The sequence below is a fragment of the Labrus bergylta genome, chromosome 10, assembly GCF_963930695.1.
Source record: "Labrus bergylta chromosome 10, fLabBer1.1, whole genome shotgun sequence".
In the NCBI taxonomy this organism is placed as follows: domain Eukaryota; kingdom Metazoa; phylum Chordata; class Actinopteri; order Labriformes; family Labridae; genus Labrus; species Labrus bergylta.
Window position 1 is genome coordinate 21402784 of NC_089204.1, and position 22120 is coordinate 21424903.

Genomic DNA, 22120 nt, shown 5'->3' on the forward strand with positions numbered 1-22120 from the left:
GTTGATGTCCAATTAGAGCAACCTAGTTTAGTCGTGACAGTAACGACATTGTTTTTAATGTTTTCATGGTGTTTCCACATTACGTTTTGAAGCGATACATTATAGCTCATGAACGCACCGCAGTCGGTCTTTCCAAATTGGGGAACTCCGAGCATCTGAGAAGCACGTGAATGCATATCTGTGTGGTAAATGGAACGCAGCATATATAAACCCGAACCCCGGATGTAAGGTTCGTTCTTGTCGGCTTTCTTCATTCGTGCCATTTTTACATTGAACTTATATACCTCTTCAAGCAAAAACATGTCTACTGAAAAGTGCTTCGCCAAAGGTAAGAGTACAGCTGTTACGAGGCTAACTGGAAAGGCATATTGCAAGCCGCTCTCTGTCGTTGTTTGCTAACAAGCTAAACAATGATAAGTAAAAGCGTTTCACCTATAATCAGAGAAAGTCTCCTTCATTTCAGGGGTTCAGGTGTATTCCATTTCTTTATCACTAAGTGCGTATCGTTAAGTGAAGTATGACTTTAAATAATTTAGGACATTTAAATTAACAAGTTGCCACTTATTATTCAGTCTTCTGCAAGATGAGAGGATGCACAGTGGTAATATTTCTGCACAGTCATCGTGGTTATGCCTTTTGTTACCTCTCTGGCGCAGGTCGTTAATCTAACAGTGTAGAGAATGTCATTTAGCCCATGTTAGATATTAAAAAAGCTCGATTACACTTGAATACAATAAATTATCCTTCATTGTGGAATTCAAACAAAACCTGCACATTATTCTGTTTAAGAAATCTTTAGTAAAAAGATTTACAGAAGGTGGCAAAATGTTGTGATTGCTTTGACTTTTACTTTGTTATTGAAACTGTTGGGTTGTAAAATAATTGTGATATCAATTATCTGTTGAGTACAACGAGTAAAAAAAAAAGAAAATAATTCATCCTGCATCTTTTCTAACATGTACTTTTTACTTTGTGTTGAATTTATAATTGAGATGGTATTATAGGTTCATTTCACAATTCTTCTATTGTTATTTTTTAGTCTATTAGTTCACTCTACTTTGCTTTACATGTTGAAATGAACACATCAGCTAATCAATAAGAAAACATGAGTTATATAACTATAAAAGACCCAGGACAATGGATTGAAAGCACATGTAAAAGATAACTATAGTATGTGAGAAGTGTTTGCAGCTTTTTGCAGTCATTATAACTCATTCATTTGAAATGTTAGTGAAGGAAACGATGGCCTCCTTTCTGTGACTGTAAAAGGCTGAAAGGTAAGAGTTCAAACAGATTGGATGATAACAAGCCAAACAAAAGGGTGAAAGACAATACAGAGTGACGATAGTGACTTTACATTTGAAGGTTGGGCCGTTTAAACAGATCACAAGATATTGCACAGAAGCCGCCTAGCCTCTATAAGAGTCTGATGATGTTACATGACTTACAGAGTGTAAAAACAGAATTTCCCCTTGCGGGATCAATAAAGTAAATCTTAATCTTAATCAAATCACTTTGGAGCAAAAAAAACAGTCTGACCAGTCTGCTGCTGTTTGTTTGTAAAGTATTGTTTTTTCAAACATGTGACAAAGAGTATATTTATTTCAGCCTTTTGTTAAGTTAAGGCTGTTCACCGTGCTTTTGGTTTGCTTAAGTATAAGTCTAAAAATTATTATTGTAAGTAAACTATTCATGTTAAGGTGTAACTATGCAGATCTGATGGACACTATTCATTTTCATGATAATATTATAGGTATTTGCACACCATTATGGCACTGGTTTGTATTTGTAGACCATTATAAAAATGGTTATGCTTACAATAATAAAGTGCTTATCTGAAGTCTACGATCATAGCAGTAATGAACTGATAATGAGTTTATGACTCCATAATCACTCGTATCATAATGGTAGTTAAAATGGTTTCCTAACCCGAGGTTGGATTTTCTTCAGGCCGGAGAGATCGTGTGTGATTAGAGTATGTTTTGTTTACTGAGTGGGTGATGACTGTTTGCATTTATTTACTGAGAAAAAGGGAAAATCTTTTATATTAAAAAAAATATATATATTACTCTCCATAGCAGTATTCAAGACATCTCTATAAATTTGGTGAAAAATACCTAACCTTACGATGATGTAATACTACTCTTCCACAGGTTAAATTAAAAAAACAACAGAGGTATTATCAGAAATAAAGTTTTCTTAATGCAGCATGCTGTCTGTTGAGTTGTGTTATACATTTAGAGTTGTTATTGATGCTCTGTGATGGATGTACATGATGAAACCGGTTAACACATCCCATCATCTTTGCTTCTTTCCCAGGCAGTGCTGCACCTGCTTCAGTGCCCGAAGACCACATCAGACTTTACAGCATGAGATTCTGCCCCTTCGCTCACCGGGCTAGACTTGTTCTGAATGCCAAAGGGATCAAGTAAATACACATTTTATAATTGTTTTAAACCGTGACATCATCTATAGTCATCACATGGTACCTGTAATCTGTTCTTTTGTTAACATTTGCAAAATCTGTTTCGTCTTTTTAGGCACGAAACGATCAATATCAACCTGAAAGACAAACCTGACTGGTTCCTTGAGAGGAACCCCCTCGGTCTTGTCCCCACACTGGAGACCCCTGCTGGTGAGGTGATCTACGAGTCCCCCATCACCTGTGACTACCTGGATGAAGTCTACCCTGAGAAGAAGCTGCTTCCTTCCTCTCCTTATGGTAAAGCTCAACAGAAGATGATGCTGGAGCATTTCTCTAAGGTAGTTTGGTTAAAAAGTTGCATCTGAATACTGGGGATTTGTTTGTACACTTTCCTACTGTTACAGTCATTAGATAATCACATCAGTGACATTGTTCTCTATAGGTAACTCCATACTTCTACAAGATCCCAACTGGGAGAAAGAATGGAGATGATGTCTCAGGGCTGGAGGCTGAACTGAAAGAGAAGTTTGCCAAATTAAATGAGGTAGGTTGCAAAATTCGATGCTCAAAATTGTTAATAGAAATGAAAGAGTATCCTGTGATTGTCTATAAAAGTTAACCTTTGAAAGTAATGAGTGAAGACTTATCCACATGTCCATCGATAATGACTGTATGTAGCTACTTCGAAATGACTGTACGTAATGCTGATGGATGCAATTTTTATTTTCTAGGACCTTGTCAACAAGAAAACCAAGTTCTTCGGCGGTGATTCCATCACAATGATCGACTACATGATGTGGCCATTCTTTGAGAGGCTTGAGATCTTCGAACTGAAACAGTAAGTTTTCATCTCTGAGGACATTCACAGAAACATTTTATTAACAAATATATTTTATTTATAGAAGGTTTTTATTACAAATATTAGGTCAAGTACAAAAGTAAGGCCTGTACATTCAAAAAAACAGACTATCCAACTGCAAAATACAAGTCATATTATCCATCTTTCCTTCACTTTAGTTCAAGTGGTGTCTGAGTGTTTTGGTTCCTTTGTCTTTTCAGCTGCCTTGACGGTACACCTGAGCTGAAGAAGTGGACCGAGTGCATGATGGAGGATCCCGCTGTCAAAGCCACCACACACAGCATGGACACCTACAAGGCCTTCTACCAGAGCTACGTGGACGGGAAACCCAACTACGACCTGGGCCTGTAGGAAAAGAAAAAAAAAGGAACCAAAAGCCTGAAGAATCATTTTTTATTTTATCTGCGTGTTTGTTCATCGTTAATCAGAGAGGTACTTGAAAGCAAATTGAATATTGCCAATAATTATATTTATTTCTGACCATATCTCATGGTGAAGGATACATGAAAATCACTTACTAACCCATTCTTAAACCACTTTTCTATTAGCTCTTTATTGCTGCAAGTTCCTCATGCAATAAAACCAGTTGAACCTCTGTAACTGAAAGCTGTTGCCTACACTTTTTTCTACAGGTCTGCACTCTGCTTTTTTTTAACAAAATCACTCATTAAGAACCATTATCACTCTCAGAAAATGTAATCAGGAATAGAATAAGAACAGCTGCGCTTTTTGAGGTGTGTGTGTGTGTGTTTCAAAATAAAAATATATTGAAGCAAATCTCACAATGAGTTTACACTGTTATTATTGGACATTAAAGACCGTGTGAGGTAAATATGACTCAAGGTTTTTTCCATTCATACGCTTTTGATGTGGATGTAATGCCACTGGAAACAATCTGAATTTTCTGTCGCTAACAGAAAGCTACATCTTGTTTACCCTGATTCATTTTGAAGCTGAAGCTCCACCAAATTAAAAAATTAAAATGGAAATGAACATTGCAACAAAACAAATATTACATCATAAAGTAGCTGCCATCATATTAGCAAACGTGTGAATATAAACGGAACACTGTTGGACTGTTTCTTACATTATTCCTGTTAGACTGCAATAATATCAGAGGTATTTGTGTGTAAATCTTTCTTCCCTGACTAACAAAAGTGCTTTTTCTTTGTCCACGTAAATGGTGAAATGCATTAAAAAGAACTTATCAAACTTCTACATAGAACTTGTTTCTGCTTATTTAGATGAAGTAGTTGTTACCAAACAAGTCATATCAGTTTTAAAGCCTCAAACAATTCTACAGAATTAATTGTACACGGGTTACAATATATCTTTGGAATATGTAGGAGTAGAAACAGGACCCAATGTCTAAATGCTGCTGCCGTATTGCTTTGAGTAAGTATAAAACACTTGTTCCCTTGTAAGAGTATAAAACAGAAACCACTATGTCTAGATAATGGGCGTATCAAAATAACTTCTGTATGTGCACCTTTTCATCTCAGTGCTTGTGCTCTGGTGCAACATTATTCTTAGTAAAACTGAAAGGCATGTGCTTGAGCTAAAATGAGAGAATATAGAAGACAAAGATGTCCAAAGCTCACAAACATTCATCTCAGCTGTGGTGTAAACCTCCATTTGGTAAGTGAGGTGTGTATTCTTGTAATAGCACGCTTGCATTTCTCAACATCTCTTGAAAATGTTTGACTGTAGCTGCATAAAGCTCCGTCTGCAACACCAGAGGTCGCAGCAGATTGATGGGCTCTGCTCTTTGAATTATTTCAGGAACCCGGACTTCTTCTGGCACTTTACTGTTCCCGATAAGAACATGATGAAGTCTTTTCTCCTGCAGACTCCTCTGCATGAAGACGAGTATGTCCCGAAGCCTGTGCTCTATGTTCTCAAAGCCCCATGAGGAGGGGCTTTTACTCAGCAGCAACAAGTGCAACAGCGCAGTCTTAAAGTGGTAGTTTGTAAATGCACTTTTTCCTGTGAGCCCTGTCTGCTTTCTGTGTAAGAAAGTCACAATCTGTAGGCAGTGTAAATGACAGGAATGTTGTGGTAGGCATTTGGTGAAATATTTGAACAAATTCCTCTCATAGATTGCAAAAGAGAGGGCCCAGTATGGGTCTGGGGCGCTCTCACAATCTGAAGGAAAGTGAGAGACAAAATAAGCATCGGTGTCCTCGAACTGAACCACAGGTATGATGTTCATCACAATGACTTTCCCAGAAGGGAATCGGATCTTTAGAGCCCCCGCTGCATCCAGGTTGCGGAAAGTGACCTCAAAGTCGTACTTGTGAGAGATGCGTCCCCACGCTTTAGTTACAGAGATCTGAAACCACTTCATGACTTGATCTTTGGACAGGAAGGATGTGTTTCTGGAGCAGAGGAGCTCATCAGGACTGCAGTCCACGTTGACGGCGTCATCTCTGCTGTGTAGCAGACAAAGCATGTCCTCTCCCAGATTAGCAGAGCCACAGATACAACCCTCCTCGTTCTCCTTGGTCACCTTGATTTTGCCGCAGCCCTGCATGTCTGGAGGCACGTCGCTGGAGGGGCAGCACCACAGGTGGAACTGAAAAGAGTGCGGATCTGGAGGGGAAAAAGGCACCAGAAGGTCGCACATTAGGGGCTTGCACACCCTCCAAGACTCAAACATGCTCCCTATTCCAACAAAGTCCCCGACTTCCATGTCTGTCCTGTCACATACGCTCCTGAGTGATTCCAGCAAGTCATCAGCAAAACCCTCGACAAACTCCCTCACCCTCCAGTTGTTATGGGCTGAGGTGTAGGTGCATTTGTCACAGAAGTTACCAAGGACATCCTTATCTAGTACCATTGTCCTGGGGGTGATGGATCCACTCTCTGGAAAGACGTCTTCATCCTCTACGGGCCTGACTTCTGTGTCAGCTAGATCAACTCTGCACATCTCAATAGTGAAGAAAATGACCAAAGACACAGCGCTCCAAAAGTACCAACTGTAGCCCTCCTCTGTGCTGGTTTCCTCCCGCTGAGACTCCAACTGTGCCAGCTCTTTCTCCAGCTTGGTTTGCTCCATTTCCAACCTCTCCTCATGCTCCCGCATGCGAACCATCATCTCTTCATCCTGTTCTTGGACTGTGGTGTTCTCTCGAGGAAACAGCAAGGGATGGTTTAATATGGCAGCTGCAACCACCATACACACTCGTGCAATGGAACCCTGCATCTTCAGTTTGTTTTCTATTTAAAAAGACCTTGCAGAAATCGGTGAAGCTCAGATTCTGAAAGAAAAACAGAAAAAGAAACGGGTACTTCATGAATATGTGGATGAAAGATTTTAAAAAGCATTGCTTTTCAGAAATAAATAAACTCAAAAGTATATATTTTTAAATGAGGCCTGAGACTTTGCGAGCTAGTTAAGGCAGTCAACTCGAGCAGAACTGATTTCACACTTGACATGCTTCTTTCTCAACAATCACCTGACAACACCTCCTTCCAATTAGCGGCCTTTTTTAAGCTGAAAGATTTCCAGTCCCTCCCTCTGCTCCATCACTGCCAGCTCTGGCCTGCACCAGTGCTGCACTCTCAATCAGCCCCACCACCCCATCATCTACCTGTAGGCTCCGACCTGGAGGTTTAAGACATCATGTCATCACTCCTCAGATTTCTGCATGTAAATTGAAACTGTTAGGAGTGATTAGATCGGAGCCATAGACGCCAAACACAAACTATGTTCTGCTGCAATAAACACTTTAAACGATACAAACATGACTTGTCTGACTGAAATCAGAATTATTTCTGTAAAGCACTCTACCCGAGGGGAAAGCACAGTTTGTACCTCTAAATATAGAGGCAGTGGGTTGAGTTACTCACTGGTCCATTATCAGACTCTGCAACTTTTGAGGAAGGAAGATCGAGCCCTTCTCTGATAACCCTTTTTGGTTACTTCATTCTGCCAGTTAACATTAACATCCTGTTCCCAAACGACAAATAAGCGCCCCCACCCCACCTTCTGGAAAATGGTCCAATTTATTTACAAGTGAAACAATGTGGAAGACACTGACATTGACATAGTTATCTGCTTTCCTGGACATCATTGGGTAACTGACATGCAATGCTATATATTGTACAAAAAGGAAATTAAACAAGTCTTTTTTCCCCCACAACTTTAGTATTTAGACAACTACACAAAGCTCTAATGGAGATAGGCTGAACTAAAGCTGTCTTCATAAAAACTATAATATCAAAGATAAAAACATGCTCACGGGGACTTTCTGCTGATAACAAGAAATATGAAGTACACATGTACAATGATGCCAGGGTAAGATCACGAGAGTATTAGCTGTTCTCTCAGAGTTGAGTTTAAATGTCAGTGCAGTTAAAGCCAAGTATGTGTGGCTGCAGAGCCAGGGAAACTTCCCATGACTTACACACTGGGATGCTTTCCAACACTTACATGGCTCAGTCCATCCAAACAAACATCAAGTCTGACTGAGAGGCCTGTGCTGTGGCTCATAAGAATGTATTTTAGACTGTCTCTTGATACACAACATTAAGATTACCGTCAACTGAAAGACTATCAACAACTAAGAAATAACTTCGTTTTCCAAAGGGGAAGACATTATACAAATCTTAATCTCAAAAAGTCATGTGTTTTAATGCTAAAGACTTGGTTACCTTAAACTGAAAACAACTAATGTGGCCCGGGTTCAAATGCAACCTGTGGCTCCTTTCCCGCATATCATTCCCCACTTTCTGACTCCGTCCACTGTCCTATTTTTAAAATATAGGCATTAAAAACTGTAAAAAAAAACAAACAAAAAAAAAAACCTTAAAAAACATTCATGTTAGCAAACCTTTGAACAGATTGTTGTAAAGTTGAATTGACATAACGTAAGGTTCCTACCTTATATTTGCCACTATTTAACAACATTGAAGTATTTATAACTATTCCATTACATTAAGCACGTCTACATCTATCAAATTAACTTGAGTGAAAAAGTACTTTTTCCCTCTAAAAAAGTGTCAGAGGTGAAGATCAGCAGCACAACACAAGTAAGCTCTAACGTGGAAAGGGAGATAGCATTGTTTGATAACTGTACATAGCCTAATAAAGTAGGTAATGAAAAGAGTAAATAAGATGTACAGTCTACAGTTTTACCCTTGAGGGGACCATGCTGCATAAAATGCACAATAGTTACAATAAATGCTACATAGTTTATTGTATATTAATTCACTCATAAAAGGTAGCCTACTTTTGTACTGAGGACTTTTGAATAAGATAAGATAAGATATACTTTATTCATCCCAGCAGGGAAATGTAGGTGTTCCAGCAGCCAGCATACATACAAACACACATATATACATACATATCCCACTCATACAAAAAGAAACATTACAATTTTGTGACAAAGTATTTCCGAACTGAGATACTTAAACGTCAGCAACAAAGACTTTTGTACATCGTGTGTGTACGACTTTAAAGTTGTATTCATGAACACAGTAAATGTAAAAAGTAGGTGAAGGTTAAAAACTCGGGGTGTCGACAAAACGCCTCATCCTATGACGTCACATGTGAAGCGATGTCGGTACCTCCTCGGTTGTCGTAGCAACAAAATAGCCGCTCATCACGGAAATGTGGTGACAAACCTTATTTCCGACAAATTACTCACTTTTTTACACAAGTACGCTATCAAACATTACTCAATGTGATGATGTCTTTAATGTTTAAAGATAGAATTACAACTGAAAACGTTTGCCTATGCAAAAAAAAAAAACACGTAGCCTCCCACAAGGCACATTTCTTTTTTTTTGGACCACTTAGTTTGCATGTTCAGCCCCTCGTCGTGATGCAAGTCCAGAAAAGTAAGAATTTAAACATCATACGGTGTAAAGCTTTAAAAACCTTACCTTTGCTATGTTCTCTAGTTGAGTTCATGGTAATAAACTCGACATGTAGCGGTCTCTCTGGTGAGAACAAACTCGTCAAACTCATGAGTGAAACGAGGGAACAGCTTCACAGCTTTCTACACATTTCCTGACTGCGTGCTCCACCCATACAACGAGACACCGCCCTACTTCCTCTGTGCAACCAAAATAGAGGATCTAAGCAGTGAGTGTTTTGGTTTATGGTGATTTTACATATTGTATCATGTGTTAACAAACAATATATTTTGCATGGTGTCATCCACTGGCATATTTTTTTTTAGAAACAAAGAGTTCAAATCAATTAGAACAATAAAATGTTAGTCTAGCCTACATAAAGAACTTTGTATTGCAATCAAGTGCACAGCTTTAATGTAGGCTGACTACAGCCTACTTATTTCATACTTTTAGTCAGTTGCTTTAAAGTTTCTTGGCAAATGACGAATCTGGAAATCCTCTTTCAAAAATGTTTGCCTATAAAGTGGCTAAATGTAGGCCTACCTCCATTAACAGTCTTGCTGTTATATGTCTGTTTTATAGGCTATAAGATAAGTTTGTGCGTACAGTCAAGGAATTATAGCCTATTTAAATAATCTAAAGAAAAATATGCCTTTGCTGACTGACATTTTATACATATTGTATACAGCATATTTTGCATTCAATACATTTTACATCTAAAAGAGTTGATTGACCTAGAGCTCACTACAAACTATTTTGTGAAAGACCCAAACAATTGGGTATGTTTGATTTTTAGATTTACCTGGTGTGTATTTTTCATCAATTGCTTTTTGGTTGTTATAAATTGAAAAAGTGGGTTAAAAATTGCCATGTAATTATTGCCAATCAAGGTAACAGTGCTTGAACATGTCGACACGTAAAATAAAACATGTATGAGACTGTACTCCTCCAAGTGGTTGGCCTGGGTCCATTCTCCTTAAAATTCTTTCCCATTAAGACTAAAAAGGTTTTCAAAGAATACAGATCTCTGACTGAGCAACCTAACTACTATTGATGAAATGGCCATCACTAAATGCTTCAAAAAATCAGTATAAGTAACAGGATTATGTTGTATAAACCCACTTTGAATTCCTGTTCAGAATAGCATCACATGGAGTAGATTGCAGGACTTTGAAACACAACCAAAGATGCACTTTTTTTTAAAATTTTTTATTTCTCTCTTCTCCTCTGTAGATTTTACTTTATATTTCATCTTACTGTGTGTGGTGGTAAAGTAATACTAATATTTATGGTTTTACTGTAACACTTAACCTTACTGGAAACTGGGTAACTATGTTGTATGGTGCCAATTAGAAATGAAACAGTCTTCAGAAGTTTGTCCAATTCAATGCTCAAGTGAAAATGACTACAACAAAAGAAACATAAACCAAAAAAAAATGCGGCTCAAATGTTTATATTTGAGGATTTTTCCCCCTTCTTCTCCGTCCGTCAATTTTCTATAAACTCTGTAAAACTCTATAAACTTCTTTGGAAAGTGGAATTATTCAGTGACACTCAAGCTATAGATATGTACAAAGCACAATAAACAAGCAGATGCAAGCTCTACATATTCCACGTCATACAGACTTTCTACTGAAGCATTATAATATCAACACAGTACAGCAGGTGCAATTCAGTGCATTTTGATGTAATCAAAATTACATGTTTGGAAGGAAATATTGACAGAAAACCTCCCACTCCATTACTTAATACACTGAAAATGAAATAATTGTGTGCACCAAGGAACATCACACTGCTAAAAACAAACCGAAGTGATCAGGGCATAGAAAATCAGCAACAAATCTCAGTATTCATAGTTCTCTTTTGTCTCGAGAATATCTCTCCACCCCGTTCGTTACATGTACGGGATGTGATCCCTTGCTTGTCAGAGTCCGTGGATATTTCTTCAAGACACACTGGCTTACCCGGTCACGCCCCCCAGCTCATCTATAAAGCACCTGTGCTGGCGTGCAATCAGTGATAGTTTGATCCGAACGTGTCTCCGAGCAGCCTAGAGGCTGGAGAGATAGTTTCTCTGCTCAGAGAACCAAGGTTCAGCTGTAAACACAACCCCTGGTAAATAACACCTTCAAAATAATGACCTGTATGCAGTAGGAGACCTGAATTTAATTTCATAACTATTCATGCAAAAATAACAGTGATTCATAACATGATCCTATTCATAAATAGTTAAAAGAACTCTTTAAACCACATGAAAACATCATGTAAGTGTTTTTTTTTTCGAAAAGAATATTTGTATATGTATCACAAATAGGACCTTCCTGTTGATCGTTTCTATCCCCCACACTCATTAATATTTCATAAAAATGATGCTCCCCTTTGGGAATAAAGTATCATACTAATAAAAACTGACAACAAGGATCTGGACAGCTTTTGTACGATTGTTCTGATAATGAAACGTCTCCATCATTCATTATCTTGAGTGATTTTATGATAATCTTTGATAAAAAAAAAAAAAATCGATGATTTGAAAGCTGCTCATAACAGACACATTTAAGCCTTGAGTAATAAATCCATCACTTTCTCTGCTTTGGCCTTTTTGTTACTCTGATTGAGCATTTCTATCAACCTGTTGGAGGCCTCCCTGCCCTCTCTTTCCACCCAGATCGACAGTAGTTTGCATGTCTGCTCTGCACTGTCACCCGGGTGGTCCAGCTGACAGTTTTCAATAGTTGGGGTCGGCACTTGGCTACGAATTGCTAATTCCTTCATATCCTTCCATCCGATTTCTGTTGCAATGTCAGGGATGAGAGGCTGGAGATCCACAACTGGAACTAAAGAGAAAGACGTTAAAAAAAATGAACTCATTTACTGTAACATTGCACAAGTTACACATGCCACTTTGAAATGTGTGAAGCAGCTTTTTTTATTCTTATGGATGACACACACAGGGTGGAAAGAGCAATGTTTCAACTGGACAGACAAGTCAAATTAAGACAGAAAGTAAGCAGGGCTGTCCCTGAATGATACTTTTGTAATGAATCAGAGTTGGCTGTTCTCTATGAAGCAATTTGTTTTTGTTTTCCCAGTTCAGTTCCACAACAATCTGTTTCCCAACTATATACTAAATATTTTACTTATTTTAATTTGATTTGACTTTGTTAAACTTTTCTCTTTATGAATGTCTATAAGCAAGTTTGTTTATTGAAAGTGAATTTTGAATGTTGGATATGAAGTAGAGGTGGGCGATATGGGAAAAATATCATATCACGATTTTTTGGGGGCAAAATCACTATCACGATTTTGTCACGATTTTTTTCATACTGTTCTTTAGACAAATTTGTAAGTTACTGACCAGTTCAACCAAACCTATTTCCCTGTATAATGTTTTTAAATGCACAAAAACTGTGCTGACAAGTTTAATCTATTTGAAAAACATCTTTGTAGGAGGTCTGGAGGTCTCTCACCTCATCTTTAGCAACAGAAATGTCTTGTCCCTCGATTTGATCAATATTTATGAACAATTTGAAGGTTTTCCTCACCACTTTGAAATGATGATTTAGTTATGTGTCCTCTTTTTATGTTTATCAGGAACATTTTCACGCAGTGATGCATTCATTTAAAAACATGTAGACTTCAAGTTCTTGTGTTTCTGTTCTATTTTAGCCCTGCAGAGTTCCTCCAGCTGGAGCTTCAAACAGGCTCTGCAGCCTTTGTTGTTTTTATGACATCATTGGACTAATTTTAGTTTGGTTTATATATAATCAAACATAATACAGAATGTGTTCATTCTGTGACACATGATCAAAGTAAGTTTTACTGACAGAAGAGTTTAATTCATAGAGAGGGCGGGACATCGTTGATTGACAGACAGACAGTCACCATGGTTACTCACGCTCACCTATTTGCTGCAAACTGCACACAATGTGTAACGTCGTTTAGGGTAACCCTATAAATTCGGTAATCACAACAGGTGAGCTTTGGGTGGAGAGGCTTGATAATAACTTTTAAAAACTAAGAGAGCAGAAAACACAGACAGCAACATTTTAAACACCGGGGTTATATCTCTCATCACTGACTGTCTGAGCTCCACTCTGTCTGACTCTGACTGTTAACGTCTCTCCGTGTCGCTATCTGAGATGTAGGCTAATCTTAACTGTGCACACTATGCAGAAAAATTAACTGTTGCTCACAGCGTGTCGGTTTGGAAAAATATCACAACAGTTGCATATAACTGGGATGGAGTTGTTTTAGCGGACTTTACTTTTTAGTTTCGTTTTCACCGCTGCGGAGCAAAAGAGAGGGAGACGCGTCTGTGTCAGAGCATAAACTGCAGCATGATAGAACAAACACATGAGCCCGGTTATATGATCTCTCTGCTTTGGCAGATCGTCAGCAAGTTAAAATCCTTCATGATCTAAGATCGTTATATCGCCCACCACTAATATGAAGTGTCATTGTGTCTTCATTATTTTAATATTAGATATTTGAAGGACATTTTGCCATATTGTATGTAGTAAATCAATTCTTAATTCTAAAACAGGACATATTATATCCCTTTTCTACCTTTTCAAATAGTCCCCCGTGGTCTAAATGAAACATCTGTGCTGTGCTTCGATTCATATAATGTGAATCAAGCACCAGAGGTTTGTGACCCTGTATAAACCAGCTCTCCCAGAGTGCTCCATTTTGGTGTGTGTCTCTTTAAATGTAATGAATGTGTGACATTATACACATATATATAACATAAATCCACTTTATCCTGTGTAAATGTCTCTTTGAGTCATGACTGTCTACAATGAGTGAGAAGCGCTAGTCCTGCCAGCTTCACTGTTGTTTACATCATGTTCACATGGACGGGCTTGTGTTTAAAGCTGTTTTAGTCAAGGTCTAGGGGAAAAAAGAATAACAGCTCTCACTGCTTAATAGGATGTCATGTTAGTGTGTTTAGATCACGGTCATTCTTTGTCAATTTAAGAGCAATACGAAGCTATGAGTTAACCAAAGTGTGCTAACATTAGCCTGCTAACACAACGATGCAGGACACAGGCAATTGCAGCTCGAGCAAAAGGACAATTTTGTCCATCGCTTGCACTTAATAGTGCTTAATTAAGGTGTATTCTAATTCATAACTCCTTCATGTTAACGCGAGTGGAGAGGGGTTTGAGGTGTGCCGCTGGAGAAAAGCGGAGGCTTCAGTATGGCGGAGGGGTCGCCAAACAGGAATTTGTTTTGGTTTCATGCTGGTGCTCAAGGGCGACATCTACTGGATCAAAAAGTCACACATTCTTCCTTTAATGATGGAAATGGCATGCAATCCAGTTTCTTTATCAATCTGTCCACTATTTTATCAGAAATAAATAAAAAAAGCCAAAAAAGCTTGAATTTAGAAATTTACCTGTCTTACCTCTTAGAGGCTGGAGCTCCTGGAAAGCAGAATATGCAAAATATGTTAATAATAGTAATTCAAGTCAAACTTACAACTACACAGGAATAAATGAAGACTGCCAACACAAGCTTTAAAAAAATATGTCACATCACAGTACTATAGACTATAGACACAGAGCAAGCACACAAAACTAACCTGCACCTCCTTTAGAAAGGCGCAGCTATGTCAAAGTTAGAGCAGAGAAAGAAAAGTGTTTATCATTTATATACAACTGGACTGATATGAGTGTGTGACACAAGAGGTCAAATAGACTTTAAAAAGAAACAGCAAAAGGGACAAACATTTCAAAACTTGTCAGAGTTATAAAATGACTGAAATAGGGCTTTCACACTTGCAGAAAACTCCTGAAAACTCCCGATATCTCCAGCAGGAGCTGCATGTGTGAACGCAAACAGCCGGATGTTTTACTCAAGAGTTTCTCCTGTCACACCCCTAGTATTCTTTCCACAGCAAGTCTGAGTGAGCCGATGTGAGAACACACCTCGAGCCAAAGGGAGTGACGCTTAAATACAGTGACTGCTGCACGGTGCATAGAGTGTCTGCATGGACTGCTACGATCTCCATGCATGTAATTAAACGGCTGCATTTTGTTTTCTGTTCGTCAGTATGTTGTTCTCCACTGTTTTGTTGGCAGTGTTATTCAGTTGACCTATATGCAGCTTTTATGTAAAGTAAAATATTCTCATTATGGCTCATAGTGGACTCTGTTGCTTCGTTCACTACTGCTGTCTCTCAGGAGACCCCCCCCCCACCTCCCCCACCTCCTGTCCCACAAGAATAGTCTCCTGCTGTGAAGTGCATAATGTGAACAGCCAGGTCAGGAGTCCTCCTGAAATGATCTAGATGTTTTCAGGAGTGCACATGTGAAAACAGCTCAATAGAACAACTTACCACATTTCCATTTGTTCCTGATGCTATGACCTCTCCTCCTGATCCTGTTGAGAAGACGTTTTCATAAATCAGATAAGATACACAATTATATCATTAAAACACAAAACCAGAATTCATTCAAAGGAGTAGCACAAGAGGACGTATTAACACACTGAGTTTTAGTGCCCTCTGCTGTTTTTTTTAACTTACAGATGTATAGTAGTGGAAATACTCACGATATTTTTTCTTCCAAATGAACACAGCAGCAGCAGCAGCAGCAGCAGCAATGATTAACACTAGAACTGCAACAACTATGCCCACTATAATTTTTTCTTGATTTCCTCCTGAAACACATTGTTATGGATGTAATGTGATATAAACCCCTCTCAAATGATGACATTTATTTTTATAAGTGACATCTATGATTACATTTTAACTACTAGATCTGAGTCACACCTTTAATTTCTTCATTGCAGACTGTGTTGCTGTTGCCCGTGCATTTCACCTTGATGCCCTTAGCATCACACCTTAAATCCCAGGGACAAAAGAAAATGAGTGACAGACAAAACTTCACATCATCAACATTTCATCAAAATTCTGAGTGAGGGCTACTTTTGACACTTCTTGTGTTTTTTTTGTTGTTGTTTTCTTTGACCAAAGCAAGTTCCACAATGTTCTCATTAACAGACATGTGACAGTGTAGAACGTACTTTGCACAAGGATGGCAGAGGCGACAGTCTTCTTTGTCACCGATGCAGTAGTGATCCGGTTTACAGCGACACTTTGCGTTCCTGGGAGGGGTACAAGGTTCAGCCTCCTCTAGATTTTCTTAAAGGATAGTAAAAAAAAAATAAAAGTCATGGAGGGACCTGAAGGATCTACCTGAAATTCAGACATAGATTTCTTTTTTAACAAAGGGGATTTGTTTGTGTGGATTGCTAAAGCATAAAGTCAAAGCATAACCTTTAATATATTTCAATCATATTATAATTGACACATTTTATTATATGAAAAAGATTTTAACACTAAGGACTGAACTCTCACAGACAGTTTGAAAACGTTTCATTTCTACATCTGAACATCTAAAGGCATATCATCATCGGCAGCAGGGCTAGGACTAACAGTAATATTCATTATCAATACTTCTGACCACATTCTGCTTCTTATCAATCATTCATTTATTAGTGACAAAATGTCAGAAAAAAGGGGAAAATGTCAAATACATTTTCTGAGGGTCTTTGTTTCTTACTAACCATCCAAATCCAAAAGTGTTTCAACTTGAATGAAACAGAAAAAGGAAGACGTGCAGATAGAAAAAGAACAATTGTATTGCTTGCATAATCATTAAACTGAACATTATTAAAAACAGTTTATCATTACTCCAATGGTAATCTTTGTGTACAGTTAAAAAAAAAGGCTTTGTCTACAATTTGCTTCTTTTTGATTCAGTTAGGAGCACAAATTAACTTCATTATGCCGAGAGGAGAGTGCCCCTTCAGGCAGACAGCAAGTCCAGATGACATCAAAGTAATGATTGGCCAATCAAATTGCCTCCGAAATCAACTACGAAACGATTACAACTGCACTCAAAACCTTCTTTTCTGGAGTTCTGACTCATTTTTTCCTTTGGGTTGCACTGGCAATACAAGAAAGTATTTGGTCTGATACCATTCTGGTGATTGCAGTATGTGCAGGGCTCACAGGTCTCTTGACTGAGATGATCTCTGAACGTCCCAGGCTCACAGGGCTCACATTGCCCATATTGTAGATTCGTAACGCAGTGTGCCTTCACCTTGTTACCTACAGTACGGAAACACAAAGTCAGTATTGCACCAACTTTATCTGTAAACACAAGTAAAGATGCAGTGATACATTTCATCAAGACATATATCTGAGAGAACACACCAGGGCTCTAAAGATAAGCAGTAGATCTGTTTCTATGATCCCCCCTTTTCCCCGCCCATGACGTCCTGTCATGTAAAAGGGCTCCATGTTTCAGCATCTGGATTATTTCCCATAAAGTTGATCTTTCATGGTGAATACATTTGATCTACTATATTGTTGTCAATCATATTGTAACCAGAAAAGCGTGGGGTCCACAGCTTCTTCAGCCCAAGAACCAACTCTGAAATAAAGTACCTGTGATACCTCTGTTAATGTGCTATTTTACTTATACCTTTTTTTTTGTTATTTCTATTATTTCCTTAAAACAGAAAATGATTTCTCATTCTATGTTCCTCTGCATAAAACTCTGTTTACAGACGAGAATGCTTCTATCACTTTAATTTTAAATTTCTGTTTTTACACTCTGTTAATCATGCATCAACACACACATAGGCTGAAATATACACATGCACAAACAGGATCCTATGGACATGCACTAATGGAGAGATGTCAGAGTGACGGAGCTGCCCACAGCGGGCGCTCCTGAGCTGATGGAGGGGAGGGGGTTTGGTGCCTTGCTCAAGGGCACCTTGGCAGTGATCAGGAAGTGATCTGGCACCTCTCCAGCTACCAGACCAACTTCCATATTTGGTCCACACCAGGACTTGAACCGGTGACCCTCCAGTTCCCAACACAAGTCACTACAGACTGAGCTACTGCCACCCACCAGGCTGTTATCAGATCTTTTATTTGTCAACATAAATGAATAGTAGCTAGTTTTGAATGTCTTGCTTGGTAGAGCTTTATGTGCACTGACTCTAGAGTCCATATACTAATACCTGGGCTGAGTTAGTTTGTATCCTACATTTTTATTTTGCTATTCAGACAGACAATACATTTTGCAGGATTTGTTTCAATGTTATGAACAAACACTTGTGTTGAAATGTACTAAAAGCAGCCAAGGCAGAAGTTACCAAAGTATGGAGAAAGCCACAACATACAAGATAATAGTTGAGTCTCCATGCTGCAAGGGAAATGGATTAAAGATGTAAAACCTAGAACAATGTGAGTCACATTTTAACCTCTGCAATAGGGAGGATGACTTGTGGCCCCTCTTCAGTGAAAGAACTTAGCTTAACTTGTAAACTCGTTTTTATTCGCCATTCAAGCTCGTGAAATAATATATTTGACACTCACCAATCCCGCATCGACAGCAGTCCCTCCCCTCGTGCTTGTAGGTGCCATGTTCACACGGACTTCCCGCATTAGTTTGGGATGAGGCGGAAGGAAAGGACCTGATGATAAAAAAAAAAAAAAAACGAAAGTGAAAGTAACTAAGCTACTCTGTGATCTCACTCTAGTTTTTGGAAATAATTCATAAATATATTGTTCATACATGTGTAATAACTTAACGTATGTCTTCGTTTACTCCAAACGATTTGGATTTGACACAGTTTAGAACTCAGGTGTAGTGACAAATAATGTTACCCTTCAATTTGTTTCCTCTCTTGAACCCCGACCCACCTAGCGCCAATACTAAACCACCACTCTTATTTCTTTTATGATACTTAAACTGTACTAAGGCTCTAACCATGCCAATAACCTCAACCCTTACATTTGGCGTTACCGTATTAACAATAATTTCGAAACGTTAACTATCAAGGTGCCAGTTTAGCTAAGGAGACAGACTTCTACGTAACATCTGCGAAGAACAGCAAGGTAACTTACAGCCCACAAACTTCCTAAATGTCATCTAGGCGACATAAATTGTACTTACACCAGTTTAAAGATTAAAACGCAGACGATGAACAAGGCAGGAACCTTGTTGGAGTCTGTTGTCATCGTGTCGCCCAACACAAGTAAACGCCTTTCGAACCAGTTTCCTTACCCGCCTGGTTAGCCTCGGCCTCCACCGCGCATGCGCATGCGCATTTTTTGTGAGGGACTTTTTCAAATTTGCATTTTTAAAGTTTGTGTAAAAAAAAAAAGTCCCCAACCTTCACGCTGTAAGAAGAGTGTTTGGGAAGGAATAAACCTGTGTTTACTTGATTTAACACAAATATGCAAATGTGTTTTGGAAACCCCCCCATCGCAATAACCAACTCATTGTCTGTGTTTAACAGTAATGACACTGACTGGAGGGATTTTTTTTTTAACATTCTAAGAACTTAGGTCCTCATAATTGCTCTCAGAAAAAAAAAGAAGCTTTCATGCTAAGGAAATATGGGATATTTTAATTGTTATTTTCTTATTAAGCCTATCTGTGCATTTGTACTGCTGCTATTTAAAGCCTTTATTCCATTGGCCTTAAAACAATTCAAATTTAGAGATATGAGCGTCCCCTCACACTAAAGCTAGAGCTCTGGTCACTGTCAAGCTCTTTGTGTTGCCTCAGCCTATTCATGGTATCTGAAAATGGATATTCTTTGGATAAACTTTGCACCATCAAACATTTTGGAGCCTATGTATTAATATATAAGTCATATTTTATACTAGGCTATATAAAGTACCATATATTTATATATGATAGCCTACTTAACTTATTAACTGAATGCTAACTAATGTTTTGTCAATTATGTTATATTTTAAAAGAACAAATAATTGTATTTCATGTAGCCTATTTAATTTGCCATACTAATAATTCGATTTTTAAAGAGCTAATAACTTTTTCATTGTTTGCCTGTAGCCTGTAAACATGTTACACTCATATAACGCCACTAGGTGGGGATATTGCACTACTCCACTGTTTTATAATTTAGCTGCAAGGAATTAGGCTGAGGAGCTGAAGAGTAGAATATAGAAAGTCAAGAGTACATTTTGTAAAAGTGTTTCCCACTTTGTAATTTTACTTTGCACTTCCCAGCCACCGTAGATGAGGGTCCTGATACAATTGTGTAATTCTTAATGGTGTCATATAGCATAAAGGTAGCCTATTAGTTTGAATACCAAAACAAATTAAATACCAGCTGTATGTTTTCAGCAAAGTAAAAATAAATAGCCACTAAATGGTGTAACTAGTCGAAAGTATTTGTCAGAATGAGGAAAAAAAGGTATTTCATTTTGGTGTTTTATTTGAATTCACAAATTCAAACTGACAGGAACTTATAACTGCAAACTATGTCACACAAAGTAGACAAAAAACACCCATCAGCATTGTTTAATTCATCAAGTATGTGTCTGACCTGAATAATGGCTATATATTAGTCTATTTTAAAGCACACTTTCCTTATAAACAACTGTAAGGCTAAGTTTACATTGGGCCTATAGGACGTTGCTAATTGTTACTTTCTGCTAACATGTCAACAACTTATTTGTTGAACGCTAACGTTAGCTGTTGCCTGATGACAGAAGTCTCACTACACCTTTTCTCTCATGTTTTAACACTTTTAAGGGTAATGTTAGCTCTCAGACACTTAACAGCGTAGGGGGGGAAATTGCTAGGAAGTGGCAGAATTCTAACATTGTTGTCTGACTGTAACTTAATTCAAAAAGCGCAAATTGTAACATACGTTTGAGCATGCTAGTGGTTAAATGTTAACATAAGCTGTGTTCTGACTTAGCTAATACGTTTTACAGAAAGTTGAATCATTTTACACCTTTCCTTTAATATCAAACAGTTAAAGGCAATGTAAGCATTCAGCTAACACTCCCTAAGTTTCTAAATATCTTATTTAGCCATTATTTGGAAAAGTTTCATGAACACATGGTGCAAAACTGATGACATTCTAGCCATCTCAATCGTATGTTTTGTTTTGCAGACATGCTTTAACCTAAGAGCATTGGTAACATTATACCTGCTAAACAAAAAGTGTGTTGACATTGTAATTGGCACAAGCATAGCATAAGCACTTAGTTAAAAGCAACACTATCGAAGCCTTACAGAACTAATAATAACTAATATGTGGTCTCTCTCTTCAACTTTTTAGACATTTTTTAAATATTCTAAAACGGTTATTTTATACTGCAAAACAAAAACTGTAAGAGCAAGTGGACAAGGCGGGCTCTGTTTCAAAATACAAAAACAACAATGACAACAAAAGTGACATTTATCAAGATGGCTCTGTATGTTAGGAAATGAAAAATAAAACAAACAACAAATGATAATAAAGGGGCAAATTCATACGTCCAAATGCAGTAAGTAAAGCTAACGCTTAGCTGCCTGCTTGAGAGAACATGTTGAACATAGTCTTCAAGGCACATATGCCCAAATTCACTGTTATGAGTGGGCTAATGCTTAATGTAATAATAACACATAAAACTGTCACTAATAGGCCACAATGAAAGCATTACTCTACCCCCATACTGCTGCGCTGCAACAAAACCAAATAGGTGCTAAACCACCACCAGAGATGTGCACCGTGCAGATTTCTACGCTTTGGAAAGACATTATCAGCGCTGGCCAAAGTGTTTTGCCTCCCATTGCCCCCAGGTCATATGCAGAAGAAGGCAGCATTATAGCTCCGCTGAGATGAAGAAAAGGGGAAAACAAAGAGTAAGACAATGTTTTTGTTGTTTAGAAGAAGGGCCTGTGTTTCAGAGCAACCCAAAAGACGCATTAAGAAAAGGGAGGAGACGAGCTGGAGAAGCAGTAGGTAACAGCTCTACTCTTTTGGTAAAAGAAGCACCAGAAAGGAGGAGAGGAGACGTCAGTGCTTGTCAGTGCTTTTATTCTGAAGTTCATTAATACTGTATTGCATTATAATGCGTTTCAGAGCTGTAGTTAACTACAGTCACACTGCACTTGCTTTTGTGGGGAAATTGGGTCACAACA

At 38.2% G+C, this 22120-nt stretch overlaps 3 protein-coding genes across 7 annotated transcripts; 1 reads left to right on the forward strand and 2 right to left on the reverse strand.

Moving 5' to 3' along the window:
• The first annotated feature begins 168 nt into the window (after positions 1 to 168).
• On the forward strand, positions 169 to 4500 carry LOC109981948 (glutathione S-transferase omega-1). Its single transcript, XM_020630956.3, has 6 exons — positions 169 to 328; positions 2320 to 2428; positions 2541 to 2763; positions 2868 to 2969; positions 3157 to 3263; positions 3485 to 4500. Exons 1-6 carry the CDS (start codon positions 301 to 303, stop codon positions 3633 to 3635), a joined length of 720 nt encoding a protein of 239 aa, XP_020486612.1. The 5' UTR covers positions 169 to 300; the 3' UTR covers positions 3636 to 4500.
• A 133-nt stretch (positions 4501 to 4633) lies between these two features.
• On the reverse strand, positions 4634 to 10015 carry itprip (inositol 1,4,5-trisphosphate receptor interacting protein). 2 transcript variants are annotated; one of them, XM_020625633.3, is made up of 2 exons: positions 9174 to 10015; positions 4634 to 6544 (listed from the first exon to the last, which is right to left on the reverse strand). In XM_020625633.3, the coding sequence occupies exon 2, from the start codon at positions 6487 to 6489 to the stop codon at positions 4897 to 4899; it is 1593 nt and encodes a 530-aa protein (XP_020481289.2). In that variant the 5' UTR covers positions 6490 to 6544; positions 9174 to 10015; the 3' UTR covers positions 4634 to 4896. The 2 variants fall into 2 exon arrangements, with proteins under 2 accessions (XP_020481289.2, XP_020481290.2); XM_020625634.3 differs by lacking the exon at positions 9174 to 10015 and adding an exon at positions 7941 to 8043.
• Positions 10016 to 10336: 321 nt separating this feature from the next.
• Positions 10337 to 19259, reverse strand: fas (Fas cell surface death receptor). 4 transcript variants are annotated; one of them, XM_065959293.1, is made up of 10 exons: positions 19127 to 19259; positions 18547 to 18644; positions 17134 to 17265; positions 16176 to 16293; positions 15922 to 15992; positions 15702 to 15809; positions 15487 to 15530; positions 14731 to 14755; positions 14554 to 14572; positions 11800 to 11980 (listed from the first exon to the last, which is right to left on the reverse strand). In XM_065959293.1, the coding sequence occupies exons 1-10, from the start codon at positions 19189 to 19191 to the stop codon at positions 11947 to 11949; spliced, it is 714 nt and encodes a 237-aa protein (XP_065815365.1). In that variant the 5' UTR covers positions 19192 to 19259; the 3' UTR covers positions 11800 to 11946. The 4 variants fall into 4 exon arrangements, with proteins under 4 accessions (XP_020481293.2, XP_020481292.2, XP_065815365.1 ...); XM_065959294.1 differs by having other exon boundaries at positions 11842 to 11980; positions 14545 to 14572; XM_020625637.3 differs by lacking the exon at positions 14731 to 14755 and having other exon boundaries at positions 10337 to 11980.
• Positions 19260 to 22120: the final 2861 nt, after the last annotated feature.